This window comes from Bos indicus x Bos taurus, chromosome 7 (assembly GCF_003369695.1).
Source record: "Bos indicus x Bos taurus breed Angus x Brahman F1 hybrid chromosome 7, Bos_hybrid_MaternalHap_v2.0, whole genome shotgun sequence".
Lineage (NCBI taxonomy): Eukaryota > Metazoa > Chordata > Mammalia > Artiodactyla > Bovidae > Bos > Bos indicus x Bos taurus.
Genome location: NC_040082.1, coordinates 29,381,212 through 29,408,406, shown reverse-complemented (window position 1 = coordinate 29,408,406; position 27,195 = coordinate 29,381,212). Strand labels below are relative to the sequence as shown.

Sequence of the window (27,195 nt, the reverse complement as noted above, 5' to 3'; positions counted from 1 at the left end):
GAATCTTAAGTGTACAGCTTGAGGAATTTTTACACGTGTGTACACTCATACAACCACCCCTAAATCAAGAACCCTTCCAGCCCCAGAAGGCCCTCTGAGGCACTCTCCCAGTCCGTACCCCCATGCAAAGGTAAAATATTTTTTTTTCTTTGGGTCATATTTAAAAGAGGTGGAGGCTCTGAAAGAGAACCGCTCTAGGTGGGCTCCATGCCCTGCTCCATCATCCCCTCCTCGCATGGCTTGGGTCCTGAGAAGGAAGGGAAAGGAATCAGCTGGTGATGTGCACCTGGACATAGAAGCTGGGTACGTGACCGTCACCAGAGGCCAGGTCAGCTCCCTCTGAAATGCAGGCTGTGCTCCAAAGTCCTGGTGGGTCAATGCTATTTACAGTCAACCTTTCCGGTTTGCAGTGGATGTTCCAAGGAGGGCTATTTTTAAGCAGGTTGATGGCCTGCAGGACCTTCTGGTAGTAAATTAAGCTGCTGTGGATACAAAGTGTATCGTCTAGCAATCTACTTCAGACGACCTGATCTAGAAGAGAAGGGTGATTGCCCCTGATTCCAGCCCCCAGATAACTAGTTGGAAGGAGATGCCCTGGTTTCTGGTTCAGAATGTGATTAGAAACTGAGGGAGCTTTAGACGTCTTTCTCAGCTTGGAGGGGAAAGGAGAGGGTCCCGGAGAGCAGGGACCATTCTCCACAGCTAACCAGGAACCCAGGGATGGGCTCCTGAGGGAAGATAGAAACAAATTCCCAAATAGGTGCAGCAATTTTCCCGCGGTCCTCCCACTCCCAACGCAGGAGCCTGCAGGTCTGGGCAGCCAGTTAGCGGGCTGCGGGCCCAGGAAGCCCTCGCAGAGCCCTGGGAGAGACAGCCTACAGGACTGGACTTGGGGCAGGGAAACATTTCAGAGAAAAGATAGGAGATAGAAAGAGGACAGGGCCCACCCCCTGACACTGGCGGAAGAATCAGAGGCCGGTGCTACAAGGGCAAGGCTGGAAAGCAAGTGCGTCTTTAGACCTGATCGGGATTGGCCGAGGCGGGCCCCGCCCCGCCTTCCCGGCCCCGCCCCTCCAAGGAACCCTTTCAAGGCCGGCCCCGCCCCGCCCCTCCGGCCCAGCCCCGCCCCTCCGGCCCAGCCCCGCCCCTCCGGCCCCGCCCTCTCAGGAGCCCTTTCAAGGCCGGCCCCGCCCCCACCCTCACAGTCCTTGGCTGTTCGCGAGCGGCGGGACGCAGGAGGCTTCGGCTCCAAGGTCAGTGTGGCTGTGAAACCCGGCTTTATTCCTCCAAAACTGGGGTCATTGCTAGAGCCAGGGTAGGGACCTTGTGAGCGGTGGACCCAGGGCTGTGGGCCGGGGTCTGGGCGATGCTCCTGTGTGAGGAATTCGTGGTAACTCTTGAGAAGGGCCGGCAGCGCGTCCGTCCTTGATGGAGCCGCTCCGCACCCAGGCGCAGGTGACCATTCCGTGGGCCAGCTGCGCGAAGGGGGCTGGCACCCTGTCAGCACCCTGCTTGCAGTGCCTGTGTTTGATAGTGAATCAGGACTTTTTCTTGATGGAAAAAAAATCTAAATGCCACAGAGTTGGGGACTGTAGCTTTCAACTTTCTTACCGTTGTAATCTGTAGAAACTCATTAGTTTGAGGGATGGCTTCCCTCAGCAGCATCAGAAGAGATGCAGACCAGTAACTTGCGAAAAACTAACTGAAAAATGGATAGCTTGAAGCCCTGGAAAGGAGCTAATTACAGATTGGCCCAGGAGCTAGACCTGATTTAAACTGATTAATATTATTGCTACAGAACTATTTTTAAAATCTCTACCCCATTAATAAATTAATAATTAAATAACATTAAAAATAATCAAATAATTTAAATATTTAAATAAATCAATTAAAATATTTATAAAATATTTTAAATTTTATTTTAAATCATTTAAATTAAATAAAATTTAAACAAAATAGTTAAAATAATTTAAAATAATTAAAACAAGTAAAATGAATAAGTAATTAAAACCCAAGTAACTATTTGCACCACCCGCAACCCCCGCACTGGAGGTGAAAATGCTACAGAGTTGGCCTACATGTGTTTCATCTCTGGCAAAGGGCTGTTGTTTGCTTGCTTGGCTGGGTTACTGTTAGCCCTGTTTTTGTCCCTTGGGTAGGTGATATCTCTGCTGGGTGTGGAGAGTGACATTCACCATAATGAGGCAAAACCCTCTGGCCCTGCTCAGCGCTGCCCCGAGACCTTCCCTTGAGCGTTGCCCTGACTCTGAGACACCCTCCTGCACAGGGTCAGGTGGAATCAGCAGAGGTGGCAATCAGTGGCCTTATGACACAGCTTTGTGCGTTCACCTGGTGTGTTGTTTTCAGAAGTGCTGCGTTTCCTGTCTGCAGCCATCCCGCTGCCTCTGTGTCAGAGCTTGTGTCCTTGGTCAGCTCCCCCTGTGCTCAGATAGAAGAACACGGCTGCCAGCAGAACTTGGCAAGGGGCTTCCTGAGCCTCCCAAGCTGGCTCTGGGGGTTATTAGGCTGTGTGAGCCCTCTTCTACTTTTGTGGGCACCTTTTCCAGCCTCCCCCCTCAAACCTTTTGTGGGTTAAGGCACTGTTCCAGCAAAGGGCACGAGCACCACATGCACCCACAAACTCTGCCAGCTTCCTGAGCAAATCTACCCTTACAGCGTGGACCAGGGGCCAGGTCAGTTTTCCTAAAGAGGAGGCTGAGGAAGGTCCGGGAAACTTGGGCTGGGGGACAGAAGGAATGGAGCATCCTGCATGTTCCAAGGCAGGAGGAGGACTGGTTCTGAGACAGACTTTGCCCCTGGCTCAGAGGCTCTGGGACTCCATCTCTGCCACAGCCTAGAACAGGAGCCATTTGCCTTCCCAGAGGGGACCACATGGGACCTTGCGTCAGCATTCTGGGAGTCCCTGCTCACTGAGCCAGGAATCCCACAGGGAGCCCATCTGAAGGTGACCGCTGGAGGTCACACCCACTGCTGCCTGGGAGGCTACAGGGCTCCTTCCCTTGGGCACGGAAGGAAGCTTCCACTCCTGTACAGCATTGCAGAGAACTAGATGGTTCCTAGCTTCCTATTTTCTTGAAAGCAACTTACCCTTGAGAGATGAGCTTGTGATGGTTGTATGTCTTCATCACCAGGAGGCCTAGGAAAGGCCTCTGTTTTACAGGGAAGGACCATAGATTTCTCTGCTTATGACTTTCTACTTGTTAAATAGAATGGAGATGCCCAAAGGTGCCTCTTAGGGTGCCAGTACATCCGGGGGTGGAGAAGTAACTTGAACCCTTTGCTCCCTTAGAATTGGGAAGGGACAGCCAGTCTCTGCTGGCCACGAGTGACATCAGGAGAATTTGTTCAGAGTGTTCTGTGGAGCTAGTCCAGCCTCAAGGACGCCCTCTATTTTGGGGTCACTCTCTCTGGAGGGAACGCCGACACGTGGTCCGACCCCTGGCCTTCCACTGCCCTCCAAGGAGCTCGAAACGCAGATGCCCTGTACAGCTGGACCAGAAATAACTCTGAGTCAGCAGAATGGCACCCATGGCGTCTCCCTCCAGTTACTCAGGACAACCAGGAGGTCAGAACTGAGGCAGTGACAGAACTCAAGGCTGGATTCCGTCCATAGCCTAGGATGTGACAGAACCAGACCAAACCAGACCCAGACTCCCAGTACGCCTGCCTGAGACAGACGTGGGGGGCTCTTGGGCATGATGACAGAAGAGCTTAATGTGGTGGTTCTTGTTTTTTCAGTGGAGAGGGCAAGTATATAACCACAGCACCATTGCTTTTTGGCTGTGATCTTGTACCCATTTAGAAATCTCACTGGCTTGCAGCCCAGCAGTTTGGCCAGAGTGAAGCCCTGATGGTAAAAATCAAATCAGGAGTCATGAAGTGTTCCAAGTTAGGGAAACTGAGGCAAGTGACTTCTGTGGGGTGAGAGCTAGAGACTACCTCCCTCCTCATCCCTGTAGTCCCTACTTCTGTAGGAGAGAGGGGAGAAGAGAGGAGGAGAGAGAAGAAAACCCCATGTCCTATCTCCTCTGAGAAAGGCAGGCTTGCCCAGCATCCCCGGCATGCCTGGCAGGCACTTTGGGCACCTGGCGTCAGAGTGGGGTGGGTGAAGTGGCACCTGGCATCTCGGCCACTTCAGCAGAAGCCTGAGGACAGGAGAGAGGACAGGCTTATAATGTTCTGGGACGCTGAGGGAGTCACATGCTCTCAGGTGACAATCCCGTGTCTAGAAGCTTCTGTGGTAACTGCATTTCTACCGTCTTGGGGGCCTGAGTGAAGTGATCTGTGGCTCCCAGGTCCTGAAGCACAAAGGTGGTTTCTCTCCAATTGCTGATCAGTGCAGGGCTGCCTGTGAGGTGCTGTGGTTTGCAAGGAGCCTGGATCCAGGCCCAGAGACTAGCCTGTTTCAAATCCCAGCTTTATCAAGTGTTGGTCCCTTAACCTCTCTCTGTTTTCTCCATCTGCAAAATAATGCCTACTTGCCAGGATTGTTTTAAAGACTGAGAAGAACATTTGTATGGGCCTCTTGCATGATGCATGGCTCATGGTGGGAGTTTGGTAAATGGTAGTTAAATGAAAAAAAGACAGTAAGGTGTGGTCATGCAGAGATGGAAAGGACATTCTAGGTGGAAGGAAAGGCCTGGGTAAAGGGTCAGAGTCTGGAAGAAGAACTTGGGAACCCACCTGAGGAAATCGATGTTGTGAGCCCTGACATTGGTTTTCAAAGGATGATCCGTGGATCTGAACATACATGATGGGTTCCATCTGGAATCAAGGCTTGTCCTCAGAGAGATTACAGAATAAAGCAATTAGATGAAACACTTTGAATGGTAAAACTGAAGTCAACAAACATTCAGAGAAGGGGCAGACCAGTGCTGGCTAGGAAAACCAGTGGTGGTTGTGGGAAGAGAGTAATAACTGTCCTGTAGCCTTAAGGTCATGAGAGAGGAGAGACTCGCATTTACTCAGCGCCTACCGTAACTTGTCACTTAGTCCTCACAGCAGCTCGGGGAGGGGTCTCATCGTATATAATGGAGGAGTCCGTTATATAGAGCAGGTTGCTGAAGCTCAGATAGGCAACTTGCAGGCTCCGTAGACCCAGCAGGGCCTGAGAATTGCTTGCTTACATAATAGACATGTTGACAGTGCCATTCTTGCTACTCATTCAAAAGATGGAGCCTGAAAATGTGACTTTTTAACACACCTCACAGCTGACTTTTTTTTTTAGTTTTAAATTTAATTTTTGATCATAAAGACAATCCATGCTGGTTTTTACAAGTGATGCAATAATACAGAATTCTATTAAGAGAAAATAATCTGCCTACTTCAAGTCTGTGGCTCTGAAGTAATGCTTTTTGCAGTTTGATGAGTAACCTTTAATACTTTTCTTTATGTTATACTAATATATGCAAATACATACATAGATACATGGTTGTTATAAAATTGGAACCATTCATATTCATTACTTTGAGATTTTTTTTTCTCTTTTAACCTAAGAATAGAGCATAGACATGCATCTAGGTAAAGTGGAGGCACTTTTAACTGATTCTTTAATAGCCATGGAATATTCCATTGTCTCCTTTATCACATTTCATACCATCCTTCTGCCTCTGATAGACAGGTTCTTCTAGGTTTTTATGCCACTGCACACAGTGCTTCCCTGAGTATCATTGTGCCTCTCTCCTTCTATGGGGCTTCCCTGGTTTTTCGGATGGTAAAGACTCTGCCGGAAATGCAGGAGACTGGGGTTCAATCCCTGAGTTGGGAAGATCCACCTGGAGAAGGGAATGGCAACCCACCCCAAATGTTCTCAAACATTCTGAGGGTAGCACCTAGAGGTGACCTCTCGTGTGAAGCAAAGTGCTAGCTACAGATGTGTGCATATATTCAGCCCTTCATAAGTGCCAGGCCTCATTCAGATTTGTTGCTAGTAGCTGCAAATGTTCTGGAATCTGGAATCCATCAAGGTTGTCCCCAGTCATGGCTTTTCTCTGGGCCTTTGGAGACAGGCAGCCACTATACCTCCTGGGCAGACTCAGTCCCACTGGACTTCAACTCTCCACATTTCAGGGAATTATTTTCTATAGATTCTCTCCAGAGCCAGATTTGGATGAGTGACAGTAGTCAAGGAGTCTGTGTCCTCATCCGGAAGATCCTGGACCAAGGCATAGAACAGGGCTAGTCAGCCCTTCTTCTGCTCTTTCTTTCTGCTGTATTCCAAAGTAGATTGAGTGTAGTGTGGGCTGAGTGCAGTGGCACTCCCACCTGGAGGATGGCTGGAAGGCAGCTGGCCAGACAGAGGCGATGCCGCAGGCCTCCGTGGTCATCTGTCTATGCACACGGGTGTGTGGTGTCAGGGCATTGTTGCTGCTCTCATCTTTGGTAGTTTGCGTCCTGGTGCCAGTCCGAGGGCAGCTGGAGGTAAACAATAGCTCAGACTGATTAAGACCAGACCAGCTCCCTGAAACAGAATAGCTGAATGAACTGGGCCAGTTCAGTCCCTCCCAGGGGCTCCCACGGGCTCTGGTTCCCCTGGAAGAACACTGACACTATAACTTGTGGTTGCCCAGGCGGGTGCTGGTTAAGAGCAAGGACTGTGAAAACAGACCACTCGTCCTGAATCCCCACGTTGCCACTCACACACTGTGTGCTTTTGGACAAATGAGTTTACCTTTTTTTTTACCTCCATTTGCTTGTCTATAACATGGGGATAATAAGAACGTCCTCTGTTGTGAGGATTTAATGGGGGAATAACCATAAAGCTAATGGAACCATGTGCCCCCGCATGTAGTAAGTGCTATATGAGAATTTCCCCCTCAGACTATGAACTCTGTAAAAGCTGCCACATACTAGATATCTAAATATTAATATTTATCAAACAAGTAAAAAGATACCTCTCCTTACCCTTTCGTCACCAAGCCTTGCCTCTCCCTCCATTGCTGCCCGCTGTGACTCCTCCCTCCATGAAGCATGTCAGTATCATTCACGGTGACCATGACCTGCACTGCCTGATGACCTCTGGAAGTCTGTGGTCAGTGGTGTTCCTGGAGGGTGGCGGAAGCCCTGAGGGTCCACCCTCTGATTGCACTGCCCTTCAGAGCTGCCCAAAATGTTGCCTGTGTGGCTGGATGGCAATTTAGCCCCATAATTATCCTCTGTCAAGCCCTCGGTGGAAACCCTGATTGAGAAGAACCATCCAGGATCCCTGAGAGACCATGAGGAACCAGAGGCAGCTAGAACTGTCTGGCAGAGGACTCCTTGGAGAGGAGAGGTTGACTCCATCCAAACATACTATGATATTGTTACTAAACCTTATAAGTGGGAGAAGGCGATGGCACCCCACTCCAGTACTCTTGCCTGGAAAATCCCATGGACGGAGGAGCCTGGTGGGCTGTGGTCCATGGGGTCGCTAAGAGTCGGACATGACTGAGCAACTTCACTTTCACTTTTCACTTTCATGCATTGGAGAAGGAAATGGCAACCCACTCCAGTGTTCTTGCCTGGAGAATCCCAGGGACGGCAGTGCCTGGTGGACTGCCGTCTATGGGGTCGCACAGAGTCGGACACAACTGAAGCGACTTAGCAGCAGCAGCAGCAGCAGCAGCAAACCTTATAAGTAAAAACAGGATCTTCATTTAAAGTCAGTACATGTGATTTCCCTTAACTGACTGTTGGCTGTCAGTTAAACTCTCTGTTTTTGAGTTCCCTCATCTTTTTTTTTTAACTTTTTATTTTATATTAGAGTATAGCTGATTGGGGGCTCAGTGGTAAATGTCACCTGCCGATGCAGGAGACCCAGGAGAAGCAGGTTTGATCCCTGCATTGGGAAAATCCCCAGAGGGGGAAATGGCAGCCACTCCAATATTCTTGTCTGGAAAAGTCCATGGACAGAGGAATCTGATAAGTTACATTCAGTGGAGTTGCAAAGATTCAGACACAACTTAGTGACTGAGCATGCACATACAGAAACTAAAATATGGATATGATAACATTTTAAACATGAATATTTTGAAATCAGACACCCAGCCACAGATCACCACAGGGAGAAGACCTTTAAAGACCACAAGTGGTTGATGGGTTGCACGTGGACACCACCCTCTCCGCTTCCTCCTGACCCTGCCTCTTTGAATTTATCTTCTCAAACACGCTGATGTGAACACATATCAGTGCTAAAGCCTGCTACTGCTAAGTCACATCAGTCGTGTCCAACTCTGTGCGAGCCCATAGATGGCAGCCCACCAGGCTCCTCTGTCCCTGGGATTCTCCAGGCAAGAACACTGGAGTGGGTTGCCACTTCCTTCTCCAATGCATGAAAGTGAAAAGTCAAAGTGAAGTCGCTCAGTCATGTCCGACTCCTAGCGACCTCATGGACTGCAGCCCACCAGGCTCCTCCATCCATGGGATTTTCCAGGCAAGAGTACTGGAGTGGGGTGCCGTTGCCTTCTCCAAAAGCCAACTAAGGAAAGAAAAATAAAAATCAACTGTTTGAGCCAAACTCAGAAACAAATGCACTTCTTGTTAACTTAGGGAGTATGTCTTGGCTTAAATTTTGGCCCATATATAGTCTGGAAAGAGCTTGGGCCATGCTTCCCTTATTTTGGAGAGTTCTATGGTTAAATCAGAGAAGAAAGTATTGCCTCTCTGCTTAGGAAGCAGATTGGAGGATGTGAAAAAAGATACAACAGGTTTCAAAGATAAAAGTTAGTGTCACCTGCTGTGTACAAAAGCCAGGAAGAATGGGTGTTCCTTGAGGAACACTGACCTACCCTTGGAAGGAGATAGACAGCAGCCCAAAGTCTAGTAGGGAGCAAAGAAGCACATGTGTTCAGATGAATGTTGAGCCATTACAAGTCCCTGGAACAACTCTAAGAAATAGCCCATTTGTCTTGCCTGCTGATTACTAAAGTAATTCCTGATGTCTTTAGGATTGAGGGGATTCTTTTTAGACATGGCACAGAGGAAAGGCTGTCTGACAATTTGATTTCCTGGACTAACATAGGAAAATAACTCCCTAAATTTTTTTCAAGGACTTTGATGCTTTAGGTGAGATGTTCAAATTTCTCCCTCATGTTGCTCAAAAAGGTGTTAAATAAAGACTTCTAGGTGGCGATCCTGGAAGAATAACTGGGAACTGGGAACTGATCCCTGTTCCCAAAATGCAGTCAGGTAAGAAAGTGGACTGCAGAAGGCTACTGTTAGAATTATGTGTAAAGCCATGCTGACCTCACCCTATTAGAGGAGTTTATTGTCTTCAAGTTTTCATCCTGGTTTCACCTAGGTTTACATTCCGTATCCATACTCTCAAGAGCCTCCTTGCAGCCATCCAACCCACCTATGCTTGGAGAATCCTGTAGCAGGGTCCTGATAATCTAAACACTAGGGGAAAAATCCCACCCTTCGTTTGGGCATCACAGAGACCAGTATAATGAAAGGGTACTAAGAATTGCCTGCTCTATTGTTTTCCACTCATCAACCCATGGTAAATAGCTCCCCCATCCTGGATGATGCTGTGGATTAATATTCCATTCTGATCTCTGGGCAGTAGTAGACAGGATATCTGATTTTCATCCCTGATGACATTATATATTTATCTTGATTTATACATGTTTTCTACTTTATCTGGATCTCATCCTATCCATCTGTTGTCTATTTCCTACTTTCTAAAGCATACACTCCAGTACTCTTGCCTGGAAAATCCCATGGACAGAGGAGCCTGGTAGGCTCCAGTCGATGGGGTCACTAAAAATCAAACATGACTGAGCGACTTCACTTTCACTTTTCACTTCCATAAACTGGAAAAGGAAATGGCAACCCACTCCAGTATTCTTGCCTGGAGAATTCCAGGGACGGGGGAGCCTGGTGGGCTGCCGTCTATGGGGTCACACAGAGTCAGACACGACTGAAGTGACTTAGCAGTAGCAGCAGTAAAGCATATATTTTAGTAGTTTCTTTGTTATTGATCTGCTATTTACCTTAAATTGCCGTTTTCATTGTCAGGTTTGACAGATACTATGACTATATTCCCAAGTCTGGTTGATAATTATTGTCTCTTAGCCCCTTAAAGACACCATTTCTCTGTCTTCCATTATTCACTGTTGAAAAATCAGCTGATGTTTTTTCTTTATAGATGAACTGTCTTTTCTCTTTAACTTCTTTGGATACCTTTGTTGCTGGTAATCTGCAGTTAACTATTATTCATGTATGTATGGATTATTTTAATTTTGCTTGGTTTATGTCATACTTCTTGAATCGTGGATTTTTGTTTTTCATCAGTCCTGGAAAATTCTCAGTCATCATTTCTCCTCAAATATGGCTTCTCTGTTTTCTCTATTCTCCCTTCTGAGGTCTCCATTAGATGTATCTTTGATCTTGTCATTCGATCCTTATATCTCTTATGTCTCATATTTTCCATTTTCTTATTTTCCTCTGCAACATTCTGGATAATTTATTATGTATATCTTCCAATTCATTTATTCTGTCTTCAGCTGTATTATTATCTGTAGTTCATTCTGGTTCTCTTTCAGATCAGGTTGATCATTCTTAGTAGTTTCCTGTTGATTGCTCATCACTGTGATTCCTTGATTGCTCATTGTTTCTTTAAACATTTTATATAGAGCTACTCTACATTCTTGTCTGAAAATTACAGTATCTTCAGTCATTGGACTGAATTACAGTCATTGGAGGCCCAAATCTGTGGCCCTTTATTCTGTTGATTCCCATTCATAGTACCTCCTTATGTGCTTAGTGATCTCTGAGAGCTTGTTATGGTTTGATCTTCATCTATAGGAGAGTAGGGCCTGAACTGAATATACCTTAGAGCATTTAAGTGTGCTTTTTCTGGGAGGACTCCTGATCTTGGACCACTTTAGCCCCTCTCAAGGGTCCTAGTGCAGCTGGAGAGTCTTAGACTCAGCTTGCCCTTTCCCTGCTGATAGCCTGATCCTAGTGTGCAAATGGACATCCACACTCAAGGTAACCCAAATCTCCTGGCTTCTTACCCTGAGCTCTGACACCAACTCACTTGGGGTGAGTGAAGTAGGAGAGTGGTCTTCAGAGACTTTGAAACTGTGCATAATGATTAGTGAAATTCATTTCACCTGCCTTCACCAATCAAGGTCAATTTAAGGCTTGTGTGTCCGCCATGCAGTTTCTGGCCTAAACAATAAGGTGTTTGCCCAAGTTATTTTCCAGGAACATGGACTCAGCTGTGTCCAGTTCGAGCTGAGCTGGTTAAGACTGGAAGGACCACTGACCTCACAACTAGGCATGTGCGAGTGCCAAGTTCAGTGACCTTTTGACAGCGCAGGGCTGGAAACTCCACCCTCAGACCCTACAGAGGTAGCCTAATTACACCTGTGCTAAATGACAATTACCACACCTTTTCCCAATCACCTTTCTGTGCACTCCCCACGCACTCTATGCTTCAGAGCGCCATGCTTCTTTGTTATCCCACAAATACTCCAGGCCCTTTACTTTCCAGGAGGTGAATTTGTGAGTTTTTTCTCCCGTCTTCTTCCGTGGCTGCCTTGTGAATAAACCCTCCTAAGGGTTGCTGCAAACCTTAGTGTCTCAGCACTTTGGATTCCTGCGTGTTGGGCAAAATGAACCTGGTTCAGTAACAGCTTCCTCTGTCTCTCATAAGCCCAGCATGCCATTCTGTTCAGGGTCGAGTTGTGCAGTGGCAGAGCCCAAAGAGCACCTGGTCTGTCAAGCTGCCAAATGTGGAAAGCCTCCATTTTTTCCCTTGATATTATATTGGTGGAGAAAATGACATGGACTTCAAGCAGTTTGACATTCTCTCCGTCTAAAACTAACCAGATTTTTCCAAGCAGTGTGAGGAGGGTGGGGAAAAGAGGGAGGAAGAAAAAAATAAAAAAAACAGAGGCTAAGTCTCCTGCAGTTTTTTCTCTCCCCTATTGATCTCTATACTGTAGTTCAGGGCCATCCTGTGAGGCTGTCTGACCTTTAGCTTCTCAGGAGTTCCCTGGTGTCCCAGTGGTTAGGACTTGGTGCTTTCACCGTGGTGGCCCAGGTTTGATCCCTGGTCAGGGAACTAAGATCCTGCAAGCAATATAACACAGCCAAAAAATTCTTTTAAATATATATATATATATATATATATATATATATATATATATAATAATCCTCAGCTTCTCTGTTTTCCAGACACTCATCCAAGAGGAAGGATGGCCAGTACCTTCTCAAAGTTGCTGACTGGCCGCAATGCCTCTCTGTTATTTGCTACCTTGGGCACCGGTGCCCTGACCACAGGGTACCTGCTGAATAAGCAGAATGTGTGTGCTGCGGCCCGGGAGCAACACAAGCTATTCCCACCAAGGTAAGTCCTCTTGGCTTTAAAATGACGCCAAATGCCAGCCAGAAATACACTTTCCCCTGCTGAAACTGTCAGCAAGGGCCCCGCTTTTGGTCTCTGAGGATGAGTAAATCAGTGTGACTTGTGATGCACAGTGACCTGTGGTGAACTCAAGGAAGTGTAGTCTCATCATTCCTGCCCAGAGCGTGAGGTCTAGTGGAATAGTAATAACAAGACCGAACCTTTGTTGAACATGTCTAGGTGTGATGAGCACTTTACACAGAGTGTTTTATTCCTCTTAGCACCTCTCTATGATGAAACGGAGGCTTCAGAAAATTAAGTAGTGCCTGAGTTCACGCAGCTGGTGTAGCCAGATATCGAGGTCCCTTGATTCCAGACCTGGGCCTCATACGTGCTGCACTGCCTTCTGGAAGCTGTGATGTGATAGCAGTGATTTGAAGTATCAGCTTTAAAGGGACTTGCAGAAGGGAATTAGAGAAATGGAATGAAGATGGAGTGTCTTCTGTACCCTGGGGACCTTTCCATGGCCGAGAGGTCTCACACTGGGTAGAGTTGGAGCGCTGACTTGAAGGGATTCCGTATGGGCAGGTGTGCATATAGACATGAGGAAAACCTGAGGTGTTTCTCAGAAATACTTACTTGGCTTCTGTGGGAATCAGGATCTCTGAGGAAATTGCTGGCACCCACCAGGTACCTCAGGAATTCCTGAGGTGAGAGTGCTTGTGGTGGTCCTGAATTCCCTATTCAGTCAGTGCATATCCCAGGTAAGATTGCACCCCCGTTTGATTTTTTCCTATGTATTAGTTTAACAGATATTCCCTGAATGCCTGTGTCTATAGGCAGGCGCTGAGCTCAGCATAGCAGATAGCCATAGAGTTGGCATCATTGAGGACAGATAAATAAATGAATTTCTGTGTAGTTACGCCTGCAGGGATTTTAGCCTCTCTATCACAGACCTAAGGGATCAAAATGTGACTGTTATAATTTACCAAACCTTCTGGGTTTTAAAAAAAAGCCTGCATATGACTTTAGTTTCTTTCCTAATTATCTTCATTCTATTTCCTCTGTATATAAACATAAGTCACAGTCTGTGGGCTCCTGCAGCCAGCATCATAAACCTCTTTGGGCGGGGCTAGGTCCATTTCTTTGGCAGTTCAGGGACGTATGTTTTTAAAATCCGGCTTTCTTGAATGATGACCTAGCCAGTTTCCCTCACAAAGCTCTTGTATGGGCCCCGTCCCCGCGGGGCTGCTCGCTGAATGCCTCTCTCCTCCGCGGACAGCGCAGACTACCCTGACCTGCGCAAACACAACAACTGCATGGCCGAGTGCCTCACGCCGGCCATCTACGCCAAGCTCCGCAACAAGGTGACGCCCAGCGGCTATACCCTGGACCAGTGCATCCAGACCGGAGTGGACAACCCTGGCCACCCCTTCATAAAGACCGTGGGCATGGTGGCTGGCGACGAGGAGTCCTATGAGGTAAACTCGCAGCTGCCGGTTCCACAGTGTGTGCGTTGGGTGGGTGCTTTGGGTTCCCTCTGTGGGGCTGCATTCTCAGAACAGGTTCCCATAAAGGGGAGCCAACTTCAGCAGAACACCTGCAGTGCTTTCTGGAACAACGAGGTCTATTTTGCCCAGGCACAAGGCTTCCTTTGTGACTGCTCTAGTATCCCTCCCCATAGAGGAATGAGTCGCATGACTCAGTTCTCTGAGCTCATCAAGGGGGTGAACTGGTACAGAAAAAATAAAATCTTTTCATTTTTTGTTGTTTCATTGTATTGGTGATGTGTATTCACCAGTGAGGCTTTAGGAGATGATATGTTTGTGGCTGAATTTTATTGAGGGGAGAGGATGGTTCCATGGGTGTTCAGTTTGGGAATTACTGATGACACAGTCCACTGCAGTCTTAGTGAATCATTAAGTCTCTTGGGGTTTCCCAGGTGGTGCTAGTGGTAAAGAACCTGTCTGCCAGTACTGGAGACGAAAGAGACAGGGGTTAGATCCCTGGATCAGGAAGGTCCCCTGGAGGAGGCTATGGCAACCCACTCCAGTATTCTTGCCTGGAGAATTCCATGGACAGAGGAGCCTGGCGGGCTACAGTCCATGGGGTCACAAAGAGTCAGTCATGACTGAAGTGACTTAGCACGCACACAGGCAAGTCTCCTGGAAAAATCCCATGATCTGCATCCTCATTCTGGGGGCAGAAGCCCAGGATGGTCCCCTGTTCTGGAGCTCAGCCACTAGTGCATCTTCTATGTCATGGCAAATACCTCCAGCCCATCTCCCTCAGGTCTGCCTCCTTTGCACCTTCTGTGACAGGGAGAGGAAAGCAGTTCCTTGGGAAGGCAGCCGTCAAGGGGAGTGAGGGGGCCACCTTGAATAGGCTAGATGGGCAGCTAACTCAAGAGCAGTAGCCCAGCTCTGAGCTCCCAGAGTCCCAGACTGGCGCTGACTCCTGGACTGACATCCCACAGCTCCCAGAGGCTGCAGGGTGCTCTGTTTTACTTCTCTTATCCTTATTTTACCTAAAGGATGTTTCCAGAAATTTATGGTTTTTTAAAAAGTAGATTCTACTCGAGTTAGTTTGGGCGGGAAGGTCCTCAAAGGGTAAGGGGTCCCTGCTTTGCCTTAATTGCTGCTGTGCACTTTTCTTTCTATGCAGCTACTTTTCTACAAATGTATTGTGTTACTTAAACTCTAGAACCAGTTTTGACCACAAAACTGCTTAGCTTCTGATCTAGCAGCTTCTTTTATCCTTCAGATTCTTAAACAAAATTTTCTTGCTTCATCTGATAGTAGTGAACTTGGCAGAACCACTAGGGAAGAGATTACCATGACAGAGATCTGTATGTCTGCCCTCACCCAGGGGGCAGTGTGCCTGAGAGAGGTTTCCTCTGGCATTTGCCTGCTACTACTATTGGACTTCCTGGGTGGCTCAGTGGTAAAGAATCCACCTGCCAATGCAAGAGACACAGGTTCGATCCCTGATCTGGGAAAGATCCCCCAGAAGAGATCATGGCAACCCATTCAGTATTCTTGCTGGAAATCCCTATGGACAGGGGAGCCTGGTGGGAAACAGTCCATGGGTTCCAAAGAGTCAAACATGACTTAGTGGCTGAACAACAACTGCTACTACTACTATTATTATGATTAGCCATCAATGCAGTCTCACACCTCTTTCCTGCGTAGTTGCACTGAGAATTTCAGAGAAGGAGGGCATCACCTTTGGCTTGGTGCTTAAGATTAAAAAAGAGCAAATGATGAACCACTTAAAGTAGTTGAACCAAGGAACATCTTTCTTGGTCCTTTCCAAAGGAAACAGAGCCTCTTCCCTCCTGCAGGTGTTTGCTGACCTTTTTGACCCTGTCATTAAGCTGAGGCACAATGGCTATGACCCCAGGGTGATGAAGCACCCCACGGATTTGGATGCATCCAAGGTAGGCTCCAGCCACCTCTGTTCCCTCCCATGAAGCTGGCACTCCAGAACCCAAGACGAAGAGCAGGAGAGAGAAGGGTCCCTGGGTCCAGCTGCAGTTGAAAGCTCTGTGATGGCCCTCCCACACCACGCTCCCTGGAGGGCCACTGAGACTATCAGGAAATAGCCAAAGTCAGTTTTCCTTGCCTCCTACCACCAGGTTAGTGGTGGTCACTGAAAACCTTCAGCCTTTCCTGAAACAACTCCTTTTTTCACTCCAAATCTACCTGGGGTAAAGGACTGCAGAGGGCGCCGCCCTGTGAAGTAGTTCCTCCATTGTCTTCTAAGACCCCAGCCCCCAGAGTGGCAGGATGGCTCCAGCATGCACACGTGCTCTGTGCCCGGGGGTCCCCTGGTCGGCGGGGCGGAGGCCACTGTGGCCGCGGCCCCGCAGTGACCCCGCACTCCGCTCGGCAGATCACTCAGGGGCAGTTCGACGAGCGCTACGTGCTGTCGTCTCGGGTGCGCACAGGCCGCAGCATCCGCGGGCTGAGCCTGCCGCCCGCCTGCAGCCGGGCCGAGCGGAGGGAGGTGGAGAACGTGGCCATCACGGCACTGGAGGGCCTCAAGGGGGACCTGGCCGGGCGCTACTACAAGCTGTCCGAGATGACGGAGCAGGACCAGCAGCGGCTCATCGATGTGAGTGGCCCCTGAACCACCTGGGCTGCCAGGGGTGGGGTGGTGCTGAGAGGGCCCGGAGTGGCCGCTGTGTGGCCTCCCCGGAGCCCAGGACCCTGCCCTGGTTGGGAGCTTGCTGGGGTTTCAACCCGGTCAGTCTAAGGCAGAAAGAGCAGGCCTTAAAAGTTTAGGTCAAAAGTGGAGATGGTCTCTGAATGAAGTCTGCAGAGGAAACCATAGGGTGGGCTGGGATTGGTGGGTGGGGGTGGATGGAGGATCCCCGGGCTTGTTGATAAATCGAAACAATTGGGCGTGGAAAATCCTGCCTGTGTCTCCACGGCCACACTCAAATCCAGAAAGCCCGGAACATCTGGAAGGGGAATCATCCAGGTCGAAGGCCTGCCCCTAAACCTGCCTCACACCAGAGCCCGCCTCTGAGATTCCTGCTGCCTCCCCAGGCTCTCCATGGCTTTGGTCTCACACTAGGGGAGACAAAACCCAAGTCCCTTTTTTTGGCCTGGCATTTTCACAAGTAACTTTAAACTCCAAGGAAAAGGAGAAACAAATTTTCTGTTATTTCAGAAGATGCGATACCAGAAAAGATGCCCCATTTCCAAACGAGATGGGCCAACTGATGGTCTAGAGGCCTCTAGAGGCCTCAGTCTCCTGGTTCTCTCCACTTGCCCTGTTACAGAACAACTCCTCGGCCTCAAGAGGCTGCTTCTGGTCTCCAGCTTAAAGGCCACGCTGTTTCCTGGGCAATAACAGTCCCTAAACCTGTCCCAGCTCTTCCACTTAGAGACTGTAGAAGGACTCCCCTTCCCGTGTCCTCTTGATTTCTGACTTCAGTGTGATCATATTGAAATATATGGAATCCACATTCATATTCTTACTGCGTCCACACAAGCAAGAAAAATGCCTGTCTCTGGACACTGATTTTGATTTGTGGCGTGGTATATTGTAGTTAGAGGCATACTTGGGAGTCAGACAGGTCTAGGTTTGCATCTAGATTTTGCCGTTTCCTAGCTGTGTGATAGGTTGTTTTATCTGAGCCTCAGTTTTATTTTCCTATCACATAGAACAATTACATTTACTTCAGAGTGTTGTTGTGAAGATTAAAGGAAATAAAAAGTACATAGCATAGAGCCTGGCACCGAGTGAGCATTAGATGAATGGTGACTATTTTTATTTACAGATCATTATTTTACATCTCGAGTAGTTTGTAATGAAAAGGATAATAAGAATAAGTAAACCTACAACATTAGAAACATGGAGAATGCAACTGTGTGGAACACTTCTTGGGACAGCACCCCCTTGCTCACTGCCCACTCTGCCATTGCACAGGGTTGGTGCTGGCTGGATAGACAACTCCATAGTGAGTAAGGATTTCCGTCTGGGTTAAGCCAGTGGTTTTCAACCTTAGCTGTACACTAGAAAATCCCAATGTCCAGGCCACAGCCAATAACAAGAATCTCTGAGAGATGGGAACTGGGCATTAGAATTGTTTAAGCTCTCTGATTATTATAGTGAGCAGCCAACACTGAGAAGCACTGCCTGAGAGACCTCAGCCATTATTAGTGAGTTGGAAATTGACCACCTGGCACTTGCCATCGTGTCTGATCTCATTAGTGTTGTCTCATTGCTTTGTCCTTTTTGGCCTGCAGGACCACTTTCTATTTGATAAGCCAGTATCCCCTTTACTAACTTGTGCTGGGATGGCCCGTGACTGGCCAGATGCCCGGGGAATCTGGTATGGACTTAGCATGTTCACATTTGCAGTGTGTGCAGTGTTCTCCTTCAGATCACTGCTTGTCCTAACCTGGAGTTGCTGTGACCTGCACTTGACGGCATGCCTGGCTTGAGAAGATAGAGTACTTAGAAATGGAGAAGATAGAGTTCTTAGAAATCGGTGTGTGTGTGTGTGTGTTTAATATATAAGTATAGTAATGTTTCCAAGATGTGCAGGAATGCTAGCTGGTTTGCATGAATTATGCATGAGAAAAAATTGTAAGAAAAACATAGCTTCATATTATTTGACTTTAGAGAATCTCTGTTTCATGACATTAAAACAGAGAAGCAGAAAATGAAAAATAAATATTGAGGATTTAAGCAAAATCCTACAAGGAAGAGTGGCTATGAGTGTACACATATTTTATCTTGGCCAACGGTCCTTGGGCAACTTTGATTCTTGTTCCTTGGTAGTTGTTATGGCACTACCGGAAGGAGCCCAGATCAAAGTGCTGGGGAGCAGCTGTTCAGTGCGGGTTCAGAGGCAGGATCTATACAGCAAACATGTGAAATCTGTATACCAAACATGTTGAGCTGCAGGTAAAATATTTTATTAAGTGCCATATGATTTTGGTTGAATCTGTTAGGAGACAGAACACTCTTGTTAGCAACAAAGCTGAAAGTTATCATGGCTGAATTATTGTCATCCTAGTCTGAAGAATGAGGCAGATTATGTTCTTGTTTGGCAAAAACATGACATGAGGCTTGGAGTTGGTGTTACTCTTCATTCTGTCAGGGTAACATTATTTTGCAGTACTTGTGCGGCACAGTGAAGAAATTAGGACCATCTAAGGCAATGAGTAAGGTGAAATGAAGCAATCAAGCTACAGAGGTAATAGGAATTTTCATGTGTTGAAACAAGTGTAATTAACACTCAACACCATATTTCTCACTTCATTAGGCATAATTATGACAAGACATTTCTCATCTGGATTAATGAGGAAGACCACACCAGAGTAATCTCTATGGAGAAAGGAGGCAATATGAAAAGAGTATTTGAGCGATTCTGTCGTGGACTTAAAGAGGTAAGATGTCATCAGAGAATTCTGAATATTCACTAAAATAAAATCTCTATATTTTTCATTCTTGAAAAAAAGTACTGTGGTGACTTCCAAGACAGGGCTAATTTTTTTTTCTAGGGATCATGGCACTCTTTTGGGTTGCGGCTTCCAGCAAGCTCCCATGCTTCCTGCCCCAATGCAGGATGGTTTAGAGAAGTCTGTGGATCATTAGCTATTTTCTGATTTCTTTAACAGAGCTCTTGGCTGCTCTAAGCATAGAAACAGTATAGAATGCATCTACGTTCATATGTAACCAGGCGATCCTAAAGGAAATCAACCCTAAATAGTCATTGGAAGGACTGATGCTGAAGCTCCAATACTTTAACTACCTGAGGCAAAGAGCCGACTCATTGGAAAAGACCCTGATGCTGGGAATGATTGAGGGCAGGAGGAGAAGGGGGTGACAGAAGATGAGATGGTTGGATGGCATCATCTATACAATGAACATGAGTTTGAGCAAGCTCCAAGAGATAGTGAAGGACAGGGAAGCCTGGCGTGCTGCAGTCCATGGGGTTGCAAAGAGTTGGACACGACTTAGTGATTGAACAACAAAAACAACACGACCACAGCCTTACTTGCTGAGAATTACTATGTCCTCCTACAATGCTCATATGAAAAAATAAGAGCAACTGACATTTATTGTTTAATAAACCTATATGCAGGTCAGGAAGCAACAGTTAGAACTGGACCTGGAACAACAGACTGGTTCCCAATAGGAAAAGGAGTACGTCAAGGCTATATATTGTCACCCTGCTTATTTAACTTCTATGCAGAGTACATCATGAGAAACGCTGGGCTGGAAGAACCACAAGCTGGAATCAAGATTGCCAGGAGAAATATCAATAACCTCAGACATGCAGATGACACCACCCTTATGGCAGAAAGTGAAGAGGAACTCAAAAGCCTCTTGATGAAAGTGAAAAGAGGAGAGTGAAAAAGTTGGCTTAAAGCTCAACATTCAGAAAACTAAGATCATGGCATTTGGTCCCATCACTTCATGGGAAATAGATGGGGAAACAGTGGAAACAGTGTCAGATTTTATTATTCTGGGCTCCAAAATCACTGCAGATGGTGACTGCAGCCATGAAATTAAAAGACACTTACTCCTTGGAAGGAAAGTTATGACCAACCTAGATAGCATATTGAAAAGCAGAGACATTATTTTGCCAACAAAGGTTCATCTAGTCAAGGCTATGGTTTTTCCAGTGGTCATGTATGGATGTGAGAGTTGGACTGTGAAGAATGAGCACCGAAAAATTGATGCTTTTGAACTGTGGTGTTGGAGAAGACTCCTGAGAGTCCTTTGGACTGCAAGGAGATCCAACCAGTCCATTCTAAAGGAGATCAGCCCTGGGTGTTCATTGGAAGGTCTGATGCTAAAGCTGAAACTCCAATACTTTGGCCACCTCACGCAAAGAGTTGACTCATTGGAAAAGACTCTGATGCTGGGAGGGATTGGGGGCAAGAGGAGAAGGGAACGACAGAAGATGAGATGGCTGGATGGCATCACCAACTTGATGGACGTGAGTTTGAGTGAACTCCGGGAATTGGTGATGGACAGGGAGGCCTGGCGTGCTGCAGTTCATGGGGTCACAAAGAGTCGGACACAACTGAGCAACTGAACTGAACTGATGTCCTAGGTACTGTGTTCAGTGCTTTACATGGTTCATCTAATTTAATTGGACCATTTTGATATGGTGATAGAAGAGGTTTAATTTTCTATTAATGAAGTACTATAGAATAAAGGATTGAAATGTTACCGTTTGCAGCAACATGGATGGACTTGGAGGGCATTATACTAAGTGAAATATCAGACAGAGAAAGACAAACACTGTTATGATCTCACTTATGTATGGAATCTAAAAAGTACAACTAACTAATGAATAAAACAAAAAAAGAAGTAGACTTACTGCTGTAGAGAACAAACTAGTGGTTACCAGTGGGGAGAGGGGATGGGGGAGGGGTAATAGAAGGGTAGGAGGAAAAAAAGGTTATTATGAGAATATATGAAATCACGTGTATGAAACTTTTGAAGATTGTAAAGCATTATAGAATTTAAAGAATCTTTCATTCAGTAAAAAAATATCGGGCTTCCCTGGCGGCTCAGTGGTAAAGAATCCGCCTGCCAATGCAGGAGACACGAGTTTGATCCCTGATCCGGGAAGATCCCACATGCCGAGGGGCAACAAAGCCCATGTGCCACAACTATTGAGCCAGCGCTCCAGGGCCTGGGAGCTGCAACTGATGAGCCCACATGCTGCAACTATGGAAGCTCAAGTGCCCTAGAGCCTGTGCTCTGCCACAAAAGAAGCCACTGCAATGAGAAGCCCACATACCCCAACTAGAGCGTAGCCCCCACTCACCACAACTAGAGGAAAGCCCTTGCAGCAATGAAGACCCACAAAAAAATAAATAAAATTATTAAAATAAAAGGATTAAAAATAACTTTCAAAAAGGAACTGCAGTTAGTTTTACTTTTTCGTTTCCAAATATAGAAGTAGTACTATAAATTTACCTGAGTTTTATTCATGGCAAACTTACAGTACGCACACCTCTCCCTGGTGCTGGGGGCATGCTGAGTGAATGGCTCTCTGAGAACTTCATCATTTGCTCCCTGTTGTAGGTGGAACGCTTAATCCAAGAACGAGGCTGGGAGTTCATGTGGAATGAGCGCCTGGGGTACATTCTGACCTGCCCTTCAAACCTCGGCACGGGATTGCGAGCTGGTGTCCATGTCAGGATCCCAAAGCTCAGCAAGGTACTGTCATGTAGCCTGTGGTCCTGTTGGGTTCCACCAGGATGAGCTCACCTGGGGCTGCTTTGTGGAGGGGAAAATGTCCTAGTCCCTTCCTTAACCTTTACTTTCTGACAGATGAAAGAAAGTGACAAGAAAAGGTTGTTTGCTTGAAAAAACACTTGTGTCCATAGGATAAGAGGTTAAGGGGCTATAAGAATGGGCTGTGACTTTAGGAAGTTTAAATCCTCCATCATATCACAAGTAGAGATGGACAGGAAGGCTTCTCTGCTGCCTGGCCAGCCTTCCATCCCCTTCTTTCTCCTAGTTCAGAGGTTCTCAGGCTTGAACCTACAGCAGAATCACGTGGAGGGTTGTGAAAACCCAAAATACAGAATTTGCATTTCTCACAAGTCTCCGGGTGATGCCGAAGCTATTGGTCAGGGAACTACACTTGAAGCACCACTGCCTTAAGGCATGGTCACAGTCAGACCTCATGTTCAGTTTGTGGGAAGGTGAGAGAGCATGCCAGTGTGTCCGTGTGAAGATCTGAGGTCTAGGCCTGGCAGTGCACTTGTCACTTCTGCTTGTTCCATTAGCAAGAACCTAGACAGTGGTTACTTCCTCAGCTCACCTGTTAAGATAGGAAAATGGATTCTGGTGGGCACCTGGGGGGTTTCTCTGTCATAGCACACCAAGTGAATCAAATACTTTAAAACAAGTTTAGAAAATGTGATTTCGCCCCCCCCCACCCCCAAAAAAGTATGATGATATTATTCAAAATTCCAATTCTAAGAAAATTATTTGATGTGACTTAATGTCTTGATTTTAATTATGTCAATAACAACTGTTATACAGATGAACAGTAAACTCACCAAAGGGTATCTAGATGACAAAATAGGGGTATAGAAGTTAATAACAGCTCTGCTACCTTCTAGCTATGTTCTACTTTTAGGCAAGTTAATTTCTCTGAGGCTTAGTTTCCTCATCTGTGAAATAGGGGTAAAAGTAATACCTTCTTCATGGGATTATTGTAAGTTTTAAAAGTTCCAGCACAGGGCCCTGCTACATAGTAAGTATATGTTTGTGTCTGTGCATGCGTGCTCAGTCACTTCAGTCGTGTCTGACTCTGCAACCCTATAGACTGTAGCCCGCTAGGGTCCTCTTGTCCTTTGGGTTCTCCAGGCAAGAATACTGGAGTGGGTTGCCATGCTGTCCTCCAGGGGATCATCCCGACCCAGGGATCAAACCCACGTCTCCTACGGTGTAGGCGGATTATTTACTCATTGAGCCACCCGGGAGGCCCAAATACATGCTTACTAAACATGCATTGTTATTACTTCTCGTTTTACATCTTCTCTACGTGTGCCAAGGATGATGGATCAGCTTTGCCTCTCATGACACCAAGTATTCTCCTTTGTCCCAGGATCCACGGTTTTCTAAGATCCTGGAGAACCTGAGACTGCAGAAGCGGGGCACAGGCGGTGTGGACACTGCAGCGGTAGCAGACGTGTACGACATTTCCAACATAGATCGAATTGGCCGATCGGAGGTAACATGTCTCTCACTTTCCAAAAATGAGCTAACAAAATCACCTTAAGAGGAAAAGAAGTAACCTCAACAGCCCTTCCTTATTCCAAAATTCGAGACCTCCTCTAGGCCCATTGAGTCCTGCGCATGTTAGCATTTCATTCTGTAGCCCTGGTCCTCCATGGGAAAGCACTGCATAAAGGTAAGCACCATGGGATCTGAGAATGTATAGACAAGTGAAGGAATTCACAATGGGACTGCTGTCAGCCGCCTGCCCCCAGAGCTGTTCCAGCAATCGTGAGTGGCAGGAGTTCTGTTTTACTAAAGGACAGCAGTCTTATCACTGTGAAGTCAGAGAACACGTGTGCTGTCTCTGAGTGGAGTGAAATAGTGGATTTTTCTCTTGATTCTGAGTTTCCTTTGATGAAGATCACATGCTATCATCTTCACTTGGGCATTTTTAGCTACTTGGTAGTTTGTAAAATTTTGTATTTAGGGCTCAAGATGGCACATACGGTATGCACCAGATATGTGTAAGATTGTACTCAGCAGGGTTCTGTGAATATAAAGGATAAATGAGATTCATAAACTATAGGTAGGCCTGGAGTGACACGTGAGAAAAAGCACAAAGAGCACACATAATGATCATGCAGCAGAAACCTAAGCAAATCCCGATCTCCGTAATTCCTCCCAGTTTATCTCATTGAACATATGTGCTTGCTAAGTTACTTCAGTCGTGTCCAGCTCTTTGTGACCCACAGGCTCCTCTGTCCATGGGATTCTCCAGGCAAGAATACTGGAGTGGGTTGCCATTTCCTTCTCCAGAGGGTCTTCCCGACCCAGGGATAGAACCCACGTTTCTTACATCTCCTTCACTGGCAGGAGGGTTCTTTACCACTAGCATCACCTGGGAAGCCCTGAACATACTGTGCCCATCATTAATTAAAAGGCTCTTATACAACTCAGTGGCATCATTGACTCAATGGACATAAGTGTAAGCAAACTCCGGAAAGTAGTGAGGGGCAGGGAAGCCTGGCGTGCTGCAGCCTGTGGGGTTGCAAAGAGTCGGACATGACTTAACAACTCAACAACAACATACAACTCAATAACTCAGTGGCTGGTCGTCAAACGCATGGATCACTGATGCTCTTTCTTCTTTCTTGCCATCTTTTGCGTATTTCATTGTTAGTTGGTATTCCTACCAGCAAACTGAGGGAAGGAAGGGAGAAAACAAAACAATGAAATCAGCCTGCATGCTACCAGCTCTGGTAAAGTACTTGAGGAAGCAGCAGCTATAAATACCACACCTTCTGAAATTAGCTAAATAACGTATGGTGTAGTGAATAATAAAGAAAATCTGGGCCCTAGCCTTGTTTGCCTCTAATATTAAAACTTGATTTTAATTACTGGAAAGCTAGGTGGTCATCATTAAAAAAAAAAAAAACACCTATGATTTAGTAAGTGATCTTTTATAAGGACTAGAAAAATTCCCAGAAGTGTTAAAAAAAAAAAAAAATCCACTTATTTAACCTAACAACCCTGTTAACCATTGTGAACATTATTCTAAATTGCCTTCCATTCTTACAATTATTCAAAAAAAATTTTTTTACTAAATTTAGTATTATTACATATGTTGGATATAAAACAGCTTTTTCCCAATGTATTTTTCAACATGAGCATTTTTCTACAGTATTAAATATTCTTTAAAACATCTATTTAACGTCTCCCTGATTATTTGATATTATGCTTGACCATCTCTATGTATAACTTTGATCACAACTATGATTAGTTAGTTAGGATATATTTCTAGAAAGGGGATTCTTGGGTTAAATTTGAGAGTCCTGTACTTATGACCAAGTTTCCTATCAGAAGATTTATACCAAGAGAGTTCACTGGCAGTGAATGACCCCTCACCACATCCTCATCAACAGTGGAATGGGTCAGTTGGATAAGTAGAAAAAATAAGTGTTTGTTTTTTTTTTAAATTAGTAATGACTAGCTTTTTGACCCAACCCTTTCTTAGAGCTTCCAGTTCCCTCTGCATGAAAAGAAGTGGGGAGGACACTAGACTCCATCATGCCTAAAATATGTTCAGCTGTAACACTTAACCATCTCCTCCATTATTGCTGGGCATTCTTGAGTTATATCATGTATTTTAGTGATATCTGGAACTAAATAGTAATTACTTACTACCTTAGTTGGGTTTTTTTAGGAGCAGTGCAAGAAATTTGTTTGAGAGGTGATTCCCAGGGGAAAAATCATAGGTAAATGTACTCTAGTTTAAGAAAACCAATTATTTGTAAATGAAGGTTCTAACTTATTTTAAGCAGGGATTTTTTAAAAAGTATATCTTAATGTAATTCACATAGTTTCCTTAAGTAACAAACTAGCCTGGTACATTGCAAACATTCTTTAATTGCCAAATATCTGAGTTGAAATATTGTTCAGAAAGCCGTTCACTGTGTAAATGATAATATCTGAACTGTAGCATGTTTACTGCTCAGGTAGCTTAGTGGCAAGTCAGAATTTAAATCTGGGTCAGAGAATATCACGAGGGTGTCACTGTGTAGATATACTTTAAGACAAACTGTCATTTTTTAGCAGAGATTGATGGGGAAGAAATGTCTGAAATGCAAACTAATGGTTTTCATATTTTTTAAAAAGTTCTCACACACAAAGTAGTGACCTTATCTTAATGACAGAAAGATCGAGAGTAACCCTGTAATATCTCTGCTAGCTATCAGATACCTCTCTTCCCACAAAACTTTAGGGAAACAATGAGAAGAAATTGTTATACAGTCCATCTAACAGGGAAGGTTCTCATGTGTCCCAGTATTGTTCCTTTTGATCAAAGCCTTGCATGTGTCTTCTGTACAAATTAATCTTTCATCTCTTTCACTGTCAAAGGTCGAGCTTGTTCAGATAGTCATCGATGGAGTCAATTACCTGGTGGATTGTGAGAAGAAGCTGGAGAGAGGCCAGGATATTAAGGTGCCACCTCCTCTACCTCAGTTTGGCAAGAAGTGAACTTTCCTTTCCCTGATTTATAAATAATCTGTCTGCTGGTATGACAGACAAAGAAATTTCTACTCTGAGAGTTTTTGTAGACTTGGAAAAATACAAAAATTATAGGTCCTGTCTATCTTTACAATAAAACTCTCCTTATTATCTTTGGTGTGTTTTCCTGATTTTTTTTCTTTTTTGATGCTATTAAGATGGGTAAACACATCCAATTACAAGTGGCAGGAAGTAAAAATATTTTAGGACAATGATAAATCTCATATTTGTAAGACCACTTCACACAAATCTAGAAACCTTCCAACTATCTAGATGGTAACCTTTCAGCAAATCCCTACAGACACCATTGGAAAATGAAGAACTAATGTAATCAGTTTTCTGGTAAGTAGAGTGAGAGGAGATTCATTTCTCTTGAAATAAAGACTATATGCTGCTGCTGCTGCTGCTAAGTTGCTTCAGTCGTGTCCGACTCTGTGCAACCCCATAGACGGCAGCCCACCAGGCTCCCCCGTCCCTGGGATTCTCCAGGCAAGAACACTGGAGTGGGTTGCCATTTCCTTCTCCAATGCATGAAAGTGAAAAGTGAAAGTGAAGTCGCTCAGTCATGTCCGACT

At 45.8% G+C, this 27,195-nt stretch overlaps 1 protein-coding gene across 1 annotated transcript; it reads left to right on the top strand.

Annotated features, from left to right (window-relative positions):
• The first annotated feature begins 1,161 nt into the window (after positions 1–1,161).
• Positions 1,162–26,733, top strand: CKMT2 (creatine kinase, mitochondrial 2). Its single transcript, XM_027545700.1, has 10 exons — positions 1,162–1,253; positions 12,187–12,358; positions 13,638–13,836; positions 15,699–15,794; positions 16,250–16,471; positions 18,115–18,200; positions 19,140–19,263; positions 21,923–22,057; positions 23,460–23,585; positions 26,471–26,733. Exons 2-10 carry the CDS (start codon positions 12,207–12,209, stop codon positions 26,588–26,590), a joined length of 1,260 nt encoding a protein of 419 aa, XP_027401501.1. The 5' UTR covers positions 1,162–1,253; positions 12,187–12,206; the 3' UTR covers positions 26,591–26,733.
• Positions 26,734–27,195: the final 462 nt, after the last annotated feature.